This window comes from Salmo trutta, chromosome 30, assembly GCF_901001165.1.
Source record: "Salmo trutta chromosome 30, fSalTru1.1, whole genome shotgun sequence".
Lineage (NCBI taxonomy): Eukaryota > Metazoa > Chordata > Actinopteri > Salmoniformes > Salmonidae > Salmo > Salmo trutta.
Window position 1 is genome coordinate 15,580,790 of NC_042986.1, and position 21,925 is coordinate 15,602,714.

The 21,925-nt window shown below is 43.8% G+C and overlaps 2 protein-coding genes across 6 annotated transcripts in view; one reads left to right on the plus strand and one right to left on the minus strand.

Moving 5' to 3' along the window:
• The first annotated feature begins 6,873 nt into the window (after nt 1-6,873).
• On the plus strand, nt 6,874-8,680 carry LOC115168825 (urotensin-2). The gene is made up of 4 exons (XM_029724374.1): nt 6,874-7,034; nt 7,751-7,876; nt 7,990-8,033; nt 8,154-8,680. The coding sequence occupies exons 1-4, from the start codon at nt 6,932-6,934 to the stop codon at nt 8,265-8,267; spliced, it is 387 nt and encodes a 128-aa protein (XP_029580234.1). The 5' UTR covers nt 6,874-6,931; the 3' UTR covers nt 8,268-8,680.
• A 3,391-nt stretch (nt 8,681-12,071) lies between these two features.
• Nucleotides 12,072-21,925, minus strand: part of LOC115168099 (calmodulin-binding transcription activator 1-like) — a 50,728-nt gene continuing 40,874 nt past the window's right edge. For 4 of the 5 annotated variants that reach the window (XM_029723011.1, XM_029723010.1, XM_029723009.1 and 1 more), the window contains one exon: nt 12,072-17,708. In XM_029723011.1, coding sequence (XP_029578871.1) covers nt 17,676-17,708 — 33 coding nt within the window. In that variant the 3' untranslated portion in view covers nt 12,072-17,675. The remainder of the gene's footprint in view (nt 17,709-21,925) is intronic. The other variant, XM_029723012.1, reaches the window with a different exon arrangement.

Here is a 21,925-nt window from a genome sequence, read left to right on the forward strand (position 1 = left end):
AACATAATTCCACTTTGACATTATGGGATATTGTGTGTAGACCAGTGACAAAATCTAAATGTAATCAATTTTAAATTCAGACTGTAATGCAACAAAATGTGGAAAAAGTCAAGGGGTGTGAATAATTTCTGAAGGCACTGTATCTCCATAACTTTGATTCTCATTTTCTTCTGATGTAGTACGATCTTAATTTCATCACCCTGTTGCAGGATAAGTGGGGTTTAATAAGGCTTCTGAAGTTTGTCATTTCCACTATGAAATTTCAGACTTGATTTTCCCTTACAAAAAATCTATCAACCCCTACAAAAATGTCCATTAATTATAATCCACATTTCCTGTTGCTGCAGGATTTCTTTTCCTGCTCTAGCAAACTGGCTCAAATTAAGATCCTACACCTGTAGGACATTTCAGTCAGATATTGTATTGTAGTATAAATATCAAAATGAATATAAAGATTTTTTTATGTGTTATACTGTATGTGTTAAATGTGATTTACTTTAAGAGAAGTTTGCATACATTTTAACACCAGCCCCAGTGCAACTCAGGGGGAATTCAGACCTCAGTTACGCGCATGTAAATAGAACTTAATTCCCTTTTAATGCACTTTTCTCCCTAACCATTTCCCTGTTTCTCTGCTAGGTTTTATGGGTATTATGACACCTCCACTGTGGAGCTCTATTCCACCACCTGCGCGAGGATACTATAAATAAAGTCGAGCAACCTCTCGGTTTCAAGTGGAAAAACATCTTATTTTCAGATAGAAATAACACCCTTCTCCATAAGAGCTATTGATAAGAGTTAGGTAAATGAGTAATCAGTTTGCATAGGGGGATAGTAAATAAATGACAATTGTTATAGATACATTTTACCTTATGATCGCTGGAGACAAATGTGAAACCAGTCATATGGCAGCAAATTGAAGCCTATAACCATGACAGGTAGGTCCGTTTCCAGAGTGAAATATTAAATGCTGTGCCTTTATGCAGAATCTAAATTGTATGGCCCTATATTAAAGGGATGAATCTTGGAGATGCAAGCCAAATTAGACGACAAGCCAAAACTGTGCAGAGTGACAGTTGAGCCAAATTTGACCTTTGTGCACTCTATAATGTTTTCATTTCACAAATTTTTTAAAACAATTTGTATCATGTTAAATATTAGCCACTATTGATAGCCACCATCATTAATACCCACACACATTTTTAACTCTCACTTTAGTGTTAGTGCCCTTCAATTTGTAGTCTACATTCCATTACATTCAATTGTTCCCGTTCTTGCCTCTGTCACGTGCATGTGGTTGATCCTGAGGGTTGCTAGCAATAGTGGATAATATTTAACATATTACAAGTTGTTCAATAATTTGGGACATGTAGCTCCCACCTAAAATAAGGGCTGTGTTTCGTGTAGGTTTACCCTGGCGTGATGTTTTGATAACCGTGTGAATCTCTCTAGGACAAGGTGACTTTTACCAATATATTCACCTGTACACAATTCACCCACAAAAACAAAGCCTGGCAGTCAACTGGACTGGACCGTTGGCATATCAGTTCTATGATCAGTTAGGATTAGGGAAGATTAACATTTTATAGGAATATTGGTCAACACTTATTGTTGCAGTTTTCTCCCCTTCTAATAATTAATGGATTGATCAACTGAATGGCAACTTTCAGGATTAATCAAATCACTGTGTTGTTGATTCACCAGTATATTCTGTGTGTAAAGGCTCTCCAAACCTGTTTTTTATGAAGTAGGTAGATTCCTAAATACACTGAACAAAAATATAAACGCAACATGTTAAGATTTGTTTCATGAGTTGAAATAAACGATCCCAGAAATGTTCCATATGTGTTTACATCCTTGTTAGTGAGCATTTCTCATTTGCCAAGATAATCCACCATTGACTGCAGTGGCATATCAAGAAGCTGATTAAACAGCATGATCATTACACAGGTGCACCTTGTTCTGGGGACAATATAAGGCCACTCTAACATGTGCAGTTTTGTCACACAACACAATGCCACAGATGTCTCAAGTTTTGAGGGAGAGTGCAATTGGCATGCTGACTGCAGGAATGTCCACCAGAGCTGTTGCCAGAGAATTGAATGTTAATTTCTCTACCATAAGCTGCTTCCAACATAATTTTAGAGAATTTGGCAGTACGTCCAACCGGCCTCACAACCGCAGACCACGTGTAACCACGCCAGCCCAGGACCTCCATTCAATCTTCTTCACCTGTGGGATCGTCTGAGACCAGCCACCCGGACAGCTGATGAAACTGTGGGTTTGCACAACTGAATAATTTCTGCACAAACTGCCAGAAACGTCTCAGGGATGCTAATCTGCATGCTCGTCATCCTCACCGGGGCCTTGACCTTACTGCAGTGGGCAAATGCTCACCTTCGACGGCCACTGGAATGCTGGAGTAATGTGCTCTTCATAGATAAATTTCGGTTTTAACTGTACCGGGCAGATGGGAGATGAGATCCTGAGGCCCATTGTTGTGCCATTCATCTGCTGCCATTCACCTCATGTTTCAGCATGATAATGCACGGCCCCATGTTGCAAGAATCTGTGTACAATTCCTGGATGCCGAAAGTGTCCCAGTTCTTCCATAGCCTGCATACTCACCAGACATGTCAACCATTGAGCATGTGTGGGATGCTCTGGATTGACGTGTACGACAACGTTTCCCAGTTCCCACCAATATCCAGCAACTTTGCACAGCCATTGATGAGGATTGAGACAACATTCCACAGGCCACAATCAACACTATCTGTTGCGCAGCATGAAGCAAATGGTGGTCACACCTGATACTGACTGGTTTTCTGATCCACGCCCCTACCGTTTTTTAAGGTATCTGTTACCAATATATTCGTGAAATCCATAGATTAGGGCCTAATAAATGTATTTCTATTGACTGATTTCCTTATATGAACTGTAGCTCAGTCAGATCTTTGAAATTGTTGTATGTTGCGTTGATATTTTTGTTCAGTGTACGTTCGTAACCATAAATAATCTACAAGATTATAGAATTTTTGAATCTACCAATTGCTGCTGAAACGGAGATATGCATATGCCTATATTTTGATGGCTTTCTTTCCTTGATTACATTTACATTTTAGTCATTTAGCAGACGCTCTTCTGAACCCGTTCTCTCTATATATTATTGAGTCTGTTCGAGAAAATTCTAATTAAAGGTACACACTGTATTTAAAGGGGCTTTTGATTAATGTACTGAAAACCCCATTAAATGAAAACTCCATGAGGAAATCTGTTGGAAGGCAAGTGGGAGGGTTTTCAGCGGTTAAAAAAAGAAGAAGAAAATGATGTTTTATTGTGACATACTCAGTGTGCGTAAGGGAGCCACTCTTAAGAGCTTGTTGTGCACCTGTATAAGTCTGAATACCAAAATACTGAGAAGTGCCTGTAGGAAAGGCGTTCATTTCCTAAATCTGAATCGGGCCCTTGATGAATAGTCCAAATAATCCAATGTGAGACAACAACATGACACCTCCACCAAGAGAGTAACATTGACTGATATTCATAAACACCTCAATCCTCATGTAGTGGACAGTGGGGTGGGTTGAGCCAAACGGGTAAATTAAGCCACCCTTGTTTCTAGGAAACCATACACAAAATGAATAATTTGACCAAATATTATACCAAAAAGAGGTAAATTAGGTCGAAAAAACACATTTTCACCAAGTTAAATGAATTCATTATGTTAAGAGGTTTCATGATTCGTGTATCTAAACCAAAGTAGATACTTTTAAGATTGTTCTATAAATCAGTTGGGGTCTCTATACGCTTCAATATGAGGTCTTAAACCTAGCATGAAAGTGCATCCTGTGTGGGCTAATTAAGTAAGTTGAGCCAATGGCCATGGGGTGAGTTGAGCCAATGGCCATGGGGTAAGTTGAGCCAATGGCCATGGGGTGAGTTGAGCCAATGGTCATGGGGTAAGTTGAGCCAATGGCCATGGGGTGAGTTGAGCCAATGGTCATGGGGTGAGTTGAGCCAATGGCCATGGGGTGAGTTGAGCCAATGGTCATGGGGTAAGTTGAGCCAATGGTCATGGGGTAAGTTGAGCCAATGGCCATGGGGTGAGTTGAGCCAATGGTCATGGGGTAAGTTGAGCCAATGGCCATGGGGTGAGTTGAGCCAATGGCCATGGGGTGAGTTGAGCCAATGGCCATGGGGTAAGTTGAGCCAATGGTCATGGGGTGAGTTGAGCCAATGGCCATGGGGTGAGTTGAGCCAATGGCCATGGGGTAAGTTGAGCCAATGGCCATGGGGTAAGTTGAGCCAATGGTCATGGGGTAAGTTGAGCCAATGGTCATGGGGTGAGTTGAGCCAATGGCCATGGGGTGAGTTGAGCCAATGGTCATGGGGTAAGTTGAGCCAATGGTCATGGGGTAAGTTGAGCCAATGGTCATGGGGTAAGTTGAGCCAATGGCCATGGGGTAAGTTGAGCCAATGGTCATGGGGTGAGTTGAGCCAATGGCCATGGGGTGAGTTGAGCCAATGGCCATGGGGTAAGTTGAGCCAATGGTCATGGGGTGAGTTGAGCCAATGGTCATGGGGTGAGTTGAGCCAATGGCCATGGGGTGAGTTGAGCCAATGGCCATGGGGTGAGTTGAGCCAATGGTCATGGGGTGAGTTGAGCCAATGGTCATGGGGTGAGTTGAGCCAATGGCCATGGGGTAAGTTGAGCCAATGGCCATGGGGTGAGTTGAGCCAATGGCCATGGGGTAAGTTGAGCCTATGGCCATGGGGTAAGTTGAGCCTATGGCCAAGTTGTAAGTTGAGCCAATGGCCATGGGGTAGGTTGAGCCAATGGTTGAGCCAATTGCAAGTTGAGTAAATTTTCTTCCCAGGCGTAATGCAAGGCATTATCGCTGGCATACGACGTAACTACCGGCCTGGACTATGTTCAAAGTGTTAAAAAAAGCACAAAGTGTTTCTTTGGTGTTAAGCCAGTGTTAAAATATGATTACAATTATTAAAAGACAAAAAAGTGATTGTGATTGTGGTAATATTTCATTCAGTACAGAAATGTGTAGAAGGCTTAATTTACCTTGTCCCATGGCTAAACGTACCCTATACCCGGACAAGCTATGTTTTATAAACTGTTATGTTTACATGAATTCTGATTACTTCCAGGAATACACAACATCCTGAAATCGGAAGTTTACATGCACCTTGGCCAAATACATTTAAACTGTTTTTCACAATTACTGACATTTAATCCTAGTAAAAATTCCCTGTTTTAGGTCAGTTAGGATCGCCACTTTATTTTAAAAATGTGAAATGTCAGAATAACAGTATTGCGAATGATTTATTTCAGCATTTATTTCTTTCATCACATTCCCAGTGGGTCAGAAGTTTACATATTAGTATTTGGTAGCATTGCCTTTAAATTGTTTAACTTGGGTCAAACGTTTTGGGTATCCTTCCACAAGCTTCCCACAATAAGTTAGGTGAATTTTGGCTCATTCCTCCTGACAGAGCTGGTGTAACTGAGTCAGGTTTGTAGGCCTCCTTGCTTGTACACGCTTTTTCAGTTCTACCCACACATTTTCTATAGGATTGGGGTCAGGGCTTTGTGATGGCCACTCCAATACCTTGACTTTGTTGTCCTTAAGCCATTTTGCCACAACTTTGAAAGTATGCTTGGGGTCATTGTCCATTTGGAAGACCCATTTGCGACCAAGCTTTAACTTCCTGACTGATGTCTTGAGATGTTGCTTCAATATATCCACAAAATGTATCCTTCCTCATGATGCAATCTATTTTGTGAAGTGCACCAGTCCCTCCTGCAGCAAAGCACCCCCACAACATGATGCTACCACCCCTGTGCTTCACGGTTGGGATGGTGTTCTTCGGCTTGCAAGCCTCCCCCTTTTTCCTCCAAACATAACAATGGTCATTATGGCCAAACAGTTCTATTTTGTTTCATCAGACCAGAGGACATTTCTCCAAAAAGTACAATCTTTGTCCCCATGTGCAGTTGCAAACCGTAGTCTGGCTTTTTTATGGCGGTTTTGGAGCAGTGGCTTCTTCCTTGCTGAGCGGCCTTTCAGGTTATGTCGATATTGGACTCGTTTTACTGTGGATATAGATACTATAGTTTGTTAACAAGAAATTTGTGGAGTGGTTGAAAAACGAGTTTTAATGACTCCAACCTAAGTGTATGTAAACTTCAGACTTCAACTGTATATGTAGATATCTTTGTTAGAAAGAGTACTATATTTCCCTTGATGGAGTTATGCTGAATGTAAAAATTCGCTCACCTTACCCCACTCTCCCCTATATAACCTCCCACTAACTGCTTTCAATGCATTGAGCAGCGACCAATGAGTCCTGTGTTTGGATAGGAAGCTGGGGTTAAGGAGCTAAATGCTATTCCATAAAGCCTGCAAGTCACGCATTGAGTCGGTTCATTTGATGAAGGTGAAGTCACAGAGCATGTTGATTAATGAATAAAATAAACAGCCATTTGTCTGCCCTAGTCTATCCACCTGATCCCCCTCCACAGGCAGATGAGAGGAGGGCGTTCTGAACACCTGGGAAAATCCAATTTACGGATTCAGTAAAACTAGTCAATAAATCCACCGGGATGGTAAAATAGGTCTTTGGCCCTGACGCATAGACCCACGGTCCTTTTATAGTTCCCAATAACTCACCTGAGTGACTGGATGTTGATTTATCAGACAGAGAGAGAGAGAGTGTGAGATCAGATGGGCCTATGGTAGTGTCACCCTATTGTGGTGACACTAAGGACGGAGTGGGGACGTGAGGTGGAGTGGGGGCAGTCGATGGGGTATATAACCTATTGGGGGACAGAGCAGAAAGAAGACCACTCTCTCCAGACCTCAGGAGGACCCATCACCCACCCAGAAGACCCAGACACAACCAGCCCGTGGAGATTATGTGTAACCTGCTCCTATCATGGACCTTCCTGCTGGTAGCCTCAGGCTCGCTATTGGCCCATCCCATCACAGACTCTGCAGAGATGTCCTACCTGGGTCCTGGTGAGTACCAGATCCTCCACCCTTATAAACATACTCCTCAACAGGCCAAGCTGCTGGGAACGGCTGTTGTACTATGCTGTTGTACTATGAGGTTATTAGGCAGGGTAGTTCAATAGTCACAGATGTAATTAAGGCCTGTGTGAGTCTTAATTAAACTTCAATCTTGAGGATTACAAACAGGTTGTAATCAGTGACCTTCTGTGATGGTATAATTGCTTTGAGACCTGGTTGATTGTGTCTGAGAACTATAGCAGTGTTAGTATTGAATGTGGAATATGATGTTTGCTTATGGTGGCAATGTTCCATTCACTTTTAATGGCATCAAAGTGTCGCTGCTTCTTAGTTATTAGTCATTAATCATCATGGTTGGACTAACATAAACACAACTGTACCCTTATCATCAATTATTCAGTGGAGAGTGAAGAGCCAGAGTGTATATCTAGACTAGATTACTGTGTATTGACTGTGTGCTGACTGTGTGCTGACTGTGTGCTGACTGTGTATTGACTGTGTGCTGACTGTGTGCTGACTGTGTGCTGACTGTGTATTGACTGTGTGCTGACTGTGTGTTGACTGTGTATTGACTGTGTGCTGACTGTGTGCTGACTGTGTGTTGACTGTATGTTGACTGTGTATTGACTGTGTGTTGAATGTGTGCTGACTGTGTGCTGACTGTGTGTTGACTGTGTGTTGATTGTGTTTTCCTCTGTGCTCAGTATCTCTGGAGGATGGTGGTGCAGGTAGTCCAGACGAGCTGTCTTTCTCTGAGCAGACATACCTCCCCCAGTCTGGCCCTGGACTCAGATACTCATCCCTACTGTCTGGAGATCTCAGCAGAGATGGTGAGATCACACAAACTAGTTGGACCCCTGCCTAAACAGTTTCATCACAAATGTATAGACTGTGATACTTCAATTCAAGAGAAATATTACAACTCACCCTTCGTCTCCCTCAGGTCTCAGTGCAGCTGGACTACTACCAAGACAGATGAAGACAGATGTGAGTTTTTAAACTAATAGAAGATAAGAAGCATATATTGAGATACTATCATGTTTTGTTTTGGGAACACCCGTTTGATGACTCATGAAGTACTACAGCTGTAATTCCTCTCTGTTTCAGGTGTTGCTGGAGAAACAGAGTCACCTAAGTCCCGTCAGTCGCTTCTTTGGCATCAGGAAGCCATTCAGAAAGAGAGGAGGCAACTCAGAGTGTTTCTGGAAGTACTGTGTCTAACACAGTCAACCGTCCTTAGAGAAATGCATTCCCACCGTACATTATGACAAAGAGATGGGGCTTGTACTGAGACACAACCCCTCTATTGCACACGAAAAAGCATACACATACACAGATTTGTAAATTCACACACACACACACACACACATGAACGCACACAGGAAGGCACACATACACGGATGCTGCACGCAGACAGTGATGGACTGAATCGATATCCCACAGGTTGATATATTCTACAGTAGAGTTGAGGACTGTTTAGTTTTGATGCAGTTTTCTATATTTCCCTGTCATACCTGTATGTTTAAAATATTCAGAACTGTTTGATGTTGCAACGTGACCAGGATGAAGAACTAAATGGCTATATATTAAACAGAAATAAAATCTTCTATTTGGAAAAGCTTTTGGTTGGATGTCTGGTCCCTAAAAAAAATGTCTGTTTTTAAAAGAGATTTGAATTGTTTTTCAACATTCAATGACACATTGAACTACCAAATGCAATTCCGCACCGTCTGTGACAATACAATAATTGAAAAGAGGTGTAAGAAGAACATGATATAATATCTACATTAGTCTTTATTTCAATCATAAGGGTATGTGGTTCAGTGTAGAGTACATGCAAATAAGTCCTACTGTTTACTGTAGCTCTGAGAAGCAGATATTTCGAATATCCGATGAATTAGTAAATGTTATGGAGGTATAATCTCATTGTGTTGCAAGGCAGTCCATCAACCCCGGAAACAGTCCATCCACTCCACTGGAAAAGCAGATATAAACTATTGGAACCAAGACTAAAAAATAACAGATATTGACACAAGATGGAGGGAGTGTTGGAACATAACTAATGAAATTACAGTTAACGAAAATGTACGCGTAATCCGGTATAAACTATTGTATATCATTTATTTTACAATAAACAAAGTTCACCAATTCTACAGCACAAAGGCAGAGTCATGTCTTAAGTGTAAAATGAACAATGACTCAATAATTCATGGCTTCTGGGATTGCTTTAAAGTCCAGAAGTTATGGGCGGAGCTAGAAGGTGGAAAGTTGTCTGTCGGGAGTTTTACAACGTAAATGTACTTTTAATCCGTCTATCTGCATATTTCAAGACACGGCATATGAAGGTGCAATGAAATGCACAATAGGTTGGACCATACTTTTCTCGTCAATCATTTTGAAAAAAAACCATTTACTTAAAAACTGGGAATCAAATGATCCTTCATCGTTAAGACAGTGGAAGAATCAAATGCATTATTATTTAGATATTGAAAATGTGTGGGCGATAGAGAAAAACAGAATAGCACCATTTGAGGCCATACGGCATAGAATCTTACAAGCACTGGAGATAGATGCGGTGGGAACATGTGGGTCTAGGCGGGTGGGATGTCGTTGATGTTTGTGTGCGTCTGTCTGTTGTCTTTTGTCTGTATATGTTAATATTTATTTTTTTAAAGGGAAAAAATGAAAAGCAGGTTGAGACTTTGTTGTAGACTTTCTGGACAACGGAAAGATAAAGAGGTGGAGGGAAGAATGGAGGGAGAGAAGGAGAAAGAGACATTCTAAGAGAGAGAGAGAGATCGTGAGCAGGAGAGAATATGAGAGAGAAACAGAGAAACAGAGACAGAGAGAGAGAGAGAGTCATTAACAGTAATTCAAATCAAGATCCTCTTTAATATGCATAGTGGTGGGACCACTTACAAGTACACATTACATAATACAAGTACAACATGAATATTATTTGTTGCTATGTTTGTCTTTCTGACCTGCTGCTGAGAAAAGCCTTTTGTATATAGAGACACCCAGCCTTGGGAGATCTCTCTTCTGCTAAGCATTGTGCCATGCTTCATCCTCACTGGTTGTCTCCAGCATGGTCCCCTCTTCACCTGCTGGCACCAGAGAGCCCAATGACTGGAGGAGCACTAAAAGCTACGAGATAGAGGCATGGACGGCAAGGGAGGGAGGGAGTATGGGAGGGAATAAAGATGGGAGGGGGATAATGGGAGGGAGTAAAGAGGGGAGGGAGGGAGTATGGAGGGAGTTAAGAAGGGAGGGAGGGAGTAAAGAGGGAGCATGGGAGTATGGGAGGGAGTAAAGAGGGGAGAGGGGAGTATGGGAGGGAGTAAAGAGGGGAGGGAGGAAGTATGGGAGGGAGTAAAGAAGGGGGGTATGGGAGGGAATAAAGAAGGGGGGGTATGGGAGGGAGTAAAGAGGGGAGGGGGAAGTATGGGAGGGGGTAAAGAAGGGGAGGGAGAGAGTATGGGAGGGAGTAAAGAGGCGAGGGAGGAGAATGGGAGGGAGTAAAGAAGGGGGGGTATGGGAGGGGTAAAGACAGGAGGGGGGAGTATGGGAGGGAGTTAAGAGGGGAGGGGGAGTATGGGAGGGAGTAAAGAGGGCAGGGGGATGAAGTTATTTGCCTATGTAACGTCATCTCTTCTTTGATATAAAGAGGAGCATCTCAAATGATCAGAGTCCTCATCACAAAGTATAGGTAAAATAGACATTCCCCATAGGCCTACTAGCATAACAGTACAATATAAACTTTCCCTTTCTAATACATTCAGTAGATAGAAGAACCCAATATAGTCCTGCCTGAGTCACCTGTGTGTTGTTGATTTTCCTGATTTCTTGCTGAAGTCAATAGTGAGTTCTACTGAAGTTAACTGAAGCCTTGGTACCCCAACATTTGTTTTATAGTCTCCCCTGACCAATCCCTGAGACTCCCAGGCCACCCCTAGGCAGGTGATCTCTCAGCCCCTCACTGCCATCCTGACATGACGCTGTACCTGCCACATTCCCAATTAATGTACAGTAGACAACTGCCTATTCTCCTTCTCCATCCTGGACTGAACAACTGCAGTCATCAGTGGGGACATTGACTGTATTACTCCAGTGACTCAGAACTAGAGTAAGTTGGACCTCTGTGGATCAGTTAGTCCACAGTGTTGACCCCCCTGGCACTAGCTTGACTGCCTGACGGGCTAGTTTGGGACAGGTCAAGGTCACACAGAAAAATCGGCTGAGTAAGATAGTCAGGTTTTGAGGGAAAATCATTGGGTCAGCAATAGCAAGAGCTGTCATCTCTCTATCTAGTCAGAGCCCCCCAGAAGGAAAACTAAATTGCATTTGACTCTTCCCACCTCCTCCACCTTGAATTCTAGCCCCTAGCTTCCATCTGGCCGCAAGTACAGACAACCAAAAACCAGAAATGACTTTATTCCGAATGCAATAATGCAACTAAATCAGATGTTGGACTAATCGCACATTAACCTGTACATGTAGTATAATCAACATTTGTATGAAATTGTACTCATCCAGCCTACTGGCTTGTAATCATCCTTTGCTATTCTGATGTTGTTTTTAAATACGTATTTTTAATCTGTATGTATTGTGATTAGTGCAAAATGAATTGCCTCATTGAGGACATTAAAGTTTTCTGAATTTGAATCTGAATTTACTGCCTAGACAGTATCTGAGGTAGGATTGCCTTGTCAACTGCGATTTGAAGTAAAATACCATATGCGTTTTTATTGCCACATTCTAGTCTACTGAATAGGATAATACTCTTTATGGGTGTGAAGTGAGTATCAGATAGACAGAATTACATTATTCATGATATTACCCATATAACAGTGCATGTAAAATCTGAATTTACAGTACTAAACTGATGCAGTGTTAATATACTGCAGAACAACTAGTAGGCTGTGGGTTATTCCAACAAAATGTGGCTAAAGTACAGGCAGTGGACGATACTGTAGAGGGAAAAGGAGACAAAATCAAACTTTGTTCGTTTTCTTCATTTTTTTCTTTTTTTATTATTTTACAGCAGAAAGAATATAAAGCATTCAGAAAACATCTTCCATATTTTAAGGGCATTTCAAAACGTTTTGCATGGCTTCAGCAGCTGAAATCTCTTATTTTTTTTTTTTTTTTACATATCCATCGAGTCAGTGACACTTGTACATGCACAATTACAAAAACAAAACTAACAAACAAGAAAGAGGGGGAAGAAAGAGAGGAGAAAGCAATACACATTAGGAGAACGGAAAAAAGGAGTGGTTGAAATAATAGGGGAAGGAGAGAAAGAGAGGGTCATAACAGGGAAAGATAGAGAGAAAGACAGTTATAGAGGAGAGGAAAATGTATCTAACACTAGTTTACATGCAAAGTGTCGAGGACCCACGACTTTGTTGGGCCATTTTTTTTCTTCTTGGTTTGGAATTGATGAAAACGTGCAGTTCGGTAAAGGGTGCCATATAATTGCTGTCCATAAACTACTGAATGCTTGTCTTGCAATACTGGCATTTGCATAAGAGTACGTCAACTAAATGTGTCCAATCATTTTTATCTTCACTAGGTCTATAGGTCTCCACAAAATAATGCTTATTGCTCTGTGTCCACAAGTGGAAAAGGTTCTGAGATGATTTCTGCTCTGTGGTCCTGATGTGCCTACCTTTCAGTAGTTTGGGTGCATTGACAAAGGTAGAGGAGGAAAGGTAGTCCCTCAGGTCAATCAGCAGAGTGTAATGAAGGTAATCAAATCCATATGAAGTGCCTGTTTCTATAGCTAACCTGTCATACCATCCAGAAAATGGCTGTCAGCCATTCCTGAAGGGCTTTTTCTGAAACAACTGTCCCTTTAATATCTGGTCATCTTCAACTGCCTCAAAGTCTCAGGAAGACCCCACTCAAATGTTTCAACATGTCATCACCCATATCTTAACTGAGATGAAATGTATAACTGAGAATAACTTGATAGACTATTTGAAGCTGTGTGTGATATTATTACAAAGCAAGTCCTTGTTTTACTGAGAAACATCAAGTCAGAGGAGGTCAAAGGTTGAAATGTTACTATACTCATTAGCATAGTCTATAAAAGAAAGTTAAGCATTTCAATTAGACTTTAAGCCATAGTGTCCCATAATGTAAATTCCTTTCTGTCTGAGCTATAGCCAAGACAGAAATAATTGACCGTACTGCCAATTGTGATCAACTTGTCTTAATTCTAATTAGCTACACTGCAATGTTTTGTATCCCCTATTTTTGATATAGTGCCCTTACCTCTCTCCTCAGTTCAGCTTACCTATCTGAGAGGAAGTGGATAACGGTAATGTATCCAGGATCATAGTAATCATTTGCCTGTCTTGACCGGAAAGCTCTGTTCAGGGGCCTTGCATCTTTCTATCCTATTTCAATACAGTATGTCCTCTCTCTGCAGTGAATCACCAATCAGTGTCCTGCTCCACTTCCTCCTCCCCATTTTGGCACCCTGAGTAAAAGACGGAAGGGAGGTGAGCCGTTCCTCAGGACTAGGAGCAGGCTAGGAAAATAATACATGATGAGCTCCATCTGCTGAACTGTGTACAAGTGATACTGACTGTGCCTTGACATACCTATCTGCATATCTGGATGTGTCTTGTGCAGTGTACTGTTGCCTGTGTGTGTGTGTGTGTGTATGTGTGTGTGTGTGCGTGTGTGTGTGTTGTTGCCTAGTAAAATACTTGCAGTATACTGCCAAAAGAGTGTCCAAACGGTTCAGGTATTTGAAGTTGAGAGCACACTATCTCTAGATCCAAATGAAAGAAACATAAAATGTGTTAAAAAAAAGTTTCAACTTGCTTCTAGAAAAACTTGCCCTCATGCTACCCCTGGAAATATGGTCAGTAAATACTGCAGATTGATCATAGTTTGTATTTTAAGGGTTCTCCTCTTCCCTCCAATCACATGCCCTCCGTCTTTCAGAGTTCTGTGACACGTCAAACCAACGTTCTTCGTTTTACAGAACAGCAAGTCTTTAAAAGTCTGACTACCGATTCTAGAAAAGTAAGCATGCTTTGGGTGCAGTTCAGTCACCCAGTTAACTATTTTACCCATGCAAGCATAATAAAACCTTCTCATATGGCCACAGCAGTGTATTGGCTGGCATTCTTACCACTACCAGAATGATGAATGCAAGGCAATAAAACCACAAAAGTTATGGAATCTAATTCTCATGGTTTCAACAGGCAGTTCCAATAGAAAATGAAAATGCTTAGAATGTTGACAAGATGGAATGCGCTCCATGGGTTAAGGGAACACTGCCACCTGACTGACTTTGGTGATGGTTTTGGATTGATATATTGTATGTACTTGATATACAGTAGTCCTAAAGAATCATGGGTCAGTTGATTTTTGTATCTCCAAAGCCATGTTTTCCTCCTTAGGTACCTTACATGCTTCCTGACATTGGCTTTGTGCGATCAATCAGGATATGATTAGGCACTTTCTACATAAACACTCTGAAAACAGGTTTACATATCAAGTCTCTGTGAAATAAACACAAACATACAGAGAAATAAACCCAGAAGTACATAATAATAACAACATCAGAACAGCCAGCAGTGTCTGAGATGAAATTCAGCAATTAAAACAACAAAATGTAATTGTCCAATGGCATGTTCTTATAGGAATATAATATATTTCAGCAGAACTGCAAGAACCAGCAGACACTTATGGACTAGGATTGAATACCATTGGATAGTCTCTATCATGTATTCACAGATACAGTATCATCAACTGGTATCAATGAGTCTGTTCCCACATTTAATTTCATCATCTTTCAAACATGGCCCTCACATATCCCATTATGAACCAGACACAGACACTGTGTTCTTCCTCAGAAGTTGCTATAATAGTAGCGGTGCATCTTGTTACGTTTACAGATCACTCCCTTTGGCTCATTGACTTAGCTGCAATGATCCATAATGGTTCATGTGTTTCACTATAACCCCATCCGTTATTTTTTTTTAGCACTTTCGATTGTTTAAAGTGTTCCTTCTGCAAGTAAATGACTCATTTACTTTTACAAAGAATACCAGCGATGCTACACATCATTCACTGTGGCCACATTACATTTGGACAATAAATAACTCTGGTCTGTCCAGACCCTGACAGCCTTGGTAAAGTTAGTTTCCAGCCCAAACGTAAAAACAAATGTCTTGTGTCAGCAGTTTGATATGGTTGATATGGTCTATTTCATCACCTGTGAGTTGTCCTATGAAACACATATTCAATCAACCTCAACTATAAACAACAACAAAAACAGGGCTGAGATTCCCATAGACAAGGTTGCCATTTACAATCTTTATATGAACACAATCCATATGAACATGCTAAGAGACATTGACTCCACAACCCTTCTCTCATACGGATAAAATAAAGCACACATTTCTTTTGCATTTGAAATGTTACTGACAAAGTGATCCCTGTGTATTTGGTGACGATGGCAAAAAATCTTGGGTTGTTCTGACGTGTGATAATGGATGAGAAATGGGAGACTTAAAAGTTGCTGTTGAAATATTTCTCCCTCTGCAATGTGTATCTCTATCTGTGATTCGCTGCCAGTCGTGATGGGACCTTGTGGTCTTCAATGCTAGTGTCTATTTCATTGTATGATTATCTGTTCTGATAACATTAACTTCATTATCTTGTTAAGCAATATAGCATTCACATTACTTGGCACCATTGGCAAAAGATTCTTGGTAGCCCAAAACAAAAATGTAAACATAAACATACTTGTCTTAAGATCATTTTGCAGATTTCTCCTATCTCTAAATACATTATATATATTTTTTTTTACTTTTTAGTATTCGCAATAATGTCATGCTTTAGCAAAATGTTCTTCTCAAGAACAATCAAAATAAAATAAAATACTCTTATAGTGAAATAGTTAGAATCATTTTACAGAGCATAGCCACTACTGCTTTCGCTGAGGGGTTTTTTAACCTTTGTTCGTTTTTCATGCACATAGCTCATTTTTATCCCAGGTATTTACACTATATACAATCAATACAACCATACTTCTTAGGCATTCAAACAAAACTATACAAATATTCTGTTTTTGTCTCGTACCTGTTTTTGACCCCTTTTTAATGAATAAAATAATATATTTCTAAAATACAATCCCCTTTGGGTAAATGTTTTTCCCTACGTACCTTCAGCCTTCTTTATATACAGAAACCGCTCAATTGTCAAAAATATGGATTTGTCTAACCCCTATTTTGGGACTAGCTTAGGGACCCCTCAAAGAATCTCTAAGACGTCAAGGCAATGTATGTGATCTTCCCCTCAAAAGCCCTCACAGGCCCTGAAGTTCATTTAAAAAGAACAACAATAACCTTCATGACTGTTATCATTACAACACAAAAGAGGCAAGTTTTCTTTCTTTTTAGAATACTGAGTAAACAAATAAGGCAAATAAAAAAGAAAAGAAGAGGACAATGTTGGTATCATTCAGTAACTAGAGGGTATGAATGACTCTTGGGGAAGTAGGTGGGTACATGGGAAACTCTGTTGCATTTTAACATGAAGACAAACCCAAAACATTGAAAAACAGAGGTTACAGACCTAATTTCAAGCACGCAGGCGAAGACTTTCACCCATAGGCATGCACATTTGATAAAATCGACAACACATAATTTTTAGGAGACAAGTCAGTTATACCAGTAATGGGTATAAGCACGAAACAGATTCAAGCAAAGAGGAATTAAACATATATTTTAAAAAAAACACACCATTGAATCCCTTTATCTCTTGCCTCACAGTGCCCCCTAAACGTAGATAACAAAATAAGCCATTCTTTTAATACGCCCCGCCCATTCCTTCTCACACCCCTCCTACATTCATATGCAGCCCCACCCCTTCGGACTGACTGGCGGAGTAGAGCACAGCGTAACAGAAGGACGCTTGATCTATTTTCAGTTACTATACTGAATGTATTCGTCTACTGTTGATAGGGAGAGTAAGTTTGCAAATGGATCAATATATTACCGAGAATGTTTGGTTCATTAGATGACATGTTTTCTCATTCAAATGGATGAATCAGTTCACTTAAAAAATTATGAAATACAATTAGAGCCAAGTCCCAATGTGTTTCTGTAATGTTTCCTTATGTTCTGGTCGGCGTCTGTCCTCCATCCTAGGTGTCCTCCATCCTAGGTGTCCTCCATCTTATCCTTTTGGTTTGATCCACTGATGGCAGGGACCTTTTCAACATGTCCAACATTCCTCTTCCTTTACCATCTAAAAACCTAGACTCCGATACTCCCAAAAAGACAAAGCAATCCATGAAAAAGTGCAAAAAATGTCATGAAGCTAATGTTCTGCCCCCCACAGCTTCTTCTCCTTCAGTTTAGAATCCTACAGAAGAAGTTGCCACTCTCCAACATACACAACGATAGATAAACGTGAAAAATGCTGTTGTTGTACATGTAATAGAAGTGGAATCAGTCACGCTGCCATAGTCGTAATAATAATCGCAGTGTTTTCACTGAACTGTTTTTTTTCTTCTCTTGTAAAATGTCTTGGGTACAAAGGGGGGAAAGAAAAGGAGGAGAGTGATGTCACATTGTGAGGGGGCTCTTCTGAGGGTTCTCATGTTCCTTGGCCCTTTTCGATTCGTTCACTCTGAAACACAGACAGAGAGACAGACGTCATTTAAACAGGGTCTATGATCACCGTCACAGATCAGCTCTCACTGGATGGTGATGTACTCTCAAACCATTCCCCTCCATAGAGGACACCATTCCCCTCCATAGAGGACACCATTCCCCTCCCTAGAGGACACCATTCCCCTCCATAGAGTACACCATTCCCCTCCATAGAGGACACCATTCCCCTCCATAGAGGACACCATTCCCCTCCCTAGAGGACACCATTCCCCTCCCTAGAGGACACCATTCCCCTCCCTAGAGGACACAATTCCCCTCCATAGAGGACACCATTCCTCTCCCTAGAGAACACCATTCCCCTCCATAGAGGACACCATTCCCCTCCCTAGAGGACACAATTCCCCTCCCTAGAGGACACCATTCCCCTCCATAGAGTACACCATTCCCCTCCATAGAGGACACCATTCCCCTCCATAGAGGACACCATTCCCCTCCCTAGAGGACACCATTCCCCTCCATAGAGAACACCATTCCCCTCCATAGAGGACACCATTCCCCTCCCCAGAGGACACCATTCCCCTCCCTAGAGGACACCATTCCCCTCCATAGAGGACACCATTCCCCTCCAAAGAGGACACCATTCCCCTACATAGAGGACACCATTCCCCTCCCTAGAGGACACCATTCCCCTCCATAGAGGACACCATTCCCCTCCATAGAGGACACCATTCCCCTCCCTAGAGGACACCATTCCCCTGCCTAGAGGACACCATTCCCCTCCCTAGAGGACACCATTCCCCTCCATAGAGGACACCATTCCCCTCCCTAGAGGACACCATTCCTCTCCCTAGAGGACACCATTCCCCTCCATAGAGGACACCATTCCCCTCCATAGAGGACACCATTCCCCTCCATAGAGGACACCATTCCCCTCCCTAGAGGACACCATTCCCCTCCATAGAGGACACCATTCCCCTCCCTAGAGGACACCATTCCTCTCCCTAGAGGACACCATTCCCCTCCATAGAGGACACCATTCCCCTCCATAGAGGACACCATTCCCCTCCATAGAGGACACCATTCCCCTCCCTAGAGGACACCATTCCCCTCCCTAGAGGACACCATTCCCCTCCCTAGAGGACACCATTCCCCTCCATAGAGGACACCATTCCCCTCCATAGAGGACACCATTCCCCTCCCTAGAGGACACCATTCCCCTCCATAGAGGACACCATTCCCCTCCATAGAGGACACCATTCCCCTCCCTAGAGGACACCATTCCCCTGCCTAGAGGACACCATTCCCCTCCCTAGAGGACACCATTCCCCTCCATAGAGGACACCATTCCCCTCCATAGAGGACACCATTCCCCTCCCTAGAGGACACCATTCCTCTCCCTAGAGGACACCATTCCCCTCCATAGAGGACACCATTCCCCTCCATAGAGGACACCATTCCCCTCCATAGAGGACACCATTCCCCTCCCTAGAGGACACCATTCCCCTCCCTAGAGGACACCATTCCCCTCCCTAGAGGACACCATTCCCCTCCATAGAGGACACCATTCCCCTCCATAGAGGACACCATTCCCCTCCCTAGAGGACACCATTCCCCTCCATAGAGGACACCATTCCCCTCCATAGAGGACACCATTCCCCTGCCTAGAGGACACCATTCCCCTCCCTAGAGGACACCATTCCCCTCCATAGAGGACACCATTCCCCTCCATAGAGGACACCATTCCCCTCCCTAGAGGACACCATTCCCCTCCCTAGAGGACGCCATTCCCCTCCCTAGAGGACACCATTCCCCTCCATAGAGGACACCATTCCCCTCCACAGAGGACACCATTCCCCTCCCTAGAGGACACCATTCCCCTCCATAGAGGACACCATTCCCCTCCCTAGAGGACACCATTCCCCTCCATAGAGGACACCATTCCCCTCCCTAGAGGACACCATTCCCCTCCCTAGAGGACACCATTCCCCTCCATAGAGGACACCATTCCCCTCCATAGAGGACACCATTCCCCTCCATAGAGGACACCATTCCCCTCCCTAGAGGACACCATTCCCCTCCCTAGAGGACACCATTCCCCTCCCTAGAGGACACCATTCCCCTCCATAGAGGACACCATTCCCCTCCCTAGAGGACACCATTCCTCTCCCTAGAGGACACCATTCCCCTCCATAGAGGACACCATTCCCCTCCATAGAGGACACCATTCCCCTCCATAGAGGACACCATTCCCCTCCCTAGAGGACACCATTCCCCTCCCTAGAGGACACCATTCCCCTCCCTAGAGGACACCATTCCCCTCCATAGAGGACACCATTCCCCTCCATAGAGGACACCATTCCCCTCCCTAGAGGACACCATTCCCCTCCATAGAGGACACCATTCCCCTCCATAGAGGACACCATTCCCCTCCCTAGAGGACACCATTCCCCTGCCTAGAGGACACCATTCCCCTCCCTAGAGGACACCATTCCCCTCCATAGAGGACACCATTCCCCTCCATAGAGGACACCATTCCCCTCCCTAGAGGACACCATTCCTCTCCCTAGAGGACACCATTCCCCTCCATAGAGGACACCATTCCCCTCCATAGAGGACACCATTCCCCTCCCTAGAGGACACCATTCCCCTGCCTAGAGGACACCATTCCCCTCCCTAGAGGACACCATTCCCCTCCATAGAGGACACCATTCCCCTCCATAGAGGACACCATTCCCCTCCCTAGAGGACACCATTCCCCTCCCTAGAGGACACCATTCCCCTCCATAGAGGACACCATTCCCCTCCCTAGAGGACACCATTCCCCTCCATAGAGGACACCATTCCCCTCCATAGAGGACACCATTCCCCTCCCTAGAGGACACCATTCCCCTCCCTAGAGGACGCCATTCCCCTCCCTAGAGGACACCATTCCCCTCCATAGAGGACACCATTCCCCTCCACAGAGGACACCATTCCCCTCCCTAGAGGACACCATTCCCCTCCATAGAGGACACCATTCCCCTCCCTAGAGGACACCATTCCCCTCCATAGAGGACACCATTCCCCTCCCTAGAGGACACCATTCCTCTCCCTAGAGGACACCATTCCCCTCCATAGAGGACACCATTCCCCTCCATAGAGGACACCATTCCCCTCCATAGAGGACACCATTCCCCTCCCTAGAGGACACCATTCCCCTGCCTAGAGGACACCATTCCCCTCCCTAGAGGACACCATTCCCCTCCATAGAGGACACCATTCCCCTCCCTAGAGGATGCCATTCCCCTCCATAGAGGACACCATTCCCATCCCTAGAGGACACCATTCCTCTCCCTAGAGGACACCATTCCCCTCCATAGAGGACACCATTCCCCTCCATAGAGGACACCATTCCCCTCCATAGAGGACACCATTCCCCTCCCTAGAGGACACCATTCCCCTGCCTAGAGGACACCATTCCCCTCCCTAGAGGACACCATTCCCCTCCATAGAGGACACCATTCCCCTCCATAGAGGACACCATTCCCCTCCCTAGAGGACACCATTCCCCTCCATAGAGGACACCATTCCCCTCCATAGAGGACACCATTCCCCTGCCTAGAGGACACCATTCCCCTCCCTAGAGGACACCATTCCCCTCCATAGAGGACACCATTCCCCTCCATAGAGGATACCATTCCCCTCCCTAGAGGACACCATTCCCCTCCCTAGAGGATGCCATTCCCCTCCCTAGAGGACACCATTCCCCTCCATAGAGGACACCATTCCCCTCCACAGAGGACACCATTCCCCTCCCTAGAGGACACCATTCCCCTCCATAGAGGACACCATTCCCCTCCCTAGAGGACACCATTCCCCTCCATAGAGGACACCATTCCCCTCCCTAGAGGACACCATTCCTCTCCCTAGAGGACACCATTCCCCTCCATAGAGGACACCATTCCCCTCCATAGAGGACACCATTCCCCTCCATAGAGGACACCATTCCCCTCCCTAGAGGACACCATTCCCCTGCCTAGAGGACACCATTCCCCTCCCTAGAGGACACCATTCCCCTCCATAGAGGACACCATTCCCCTCCCTAGAGGACACCATTCCCCTCCCTAGAGGATGCCATTCCCCTCCATAGAGGACACCATTCCCATCCATAATTCCCTCCATAGAGGACACCATTCCCCTCCATAGAGGACATCATTCCCCTCCATAATTCCCTCCATAGAGGACACCATTCCC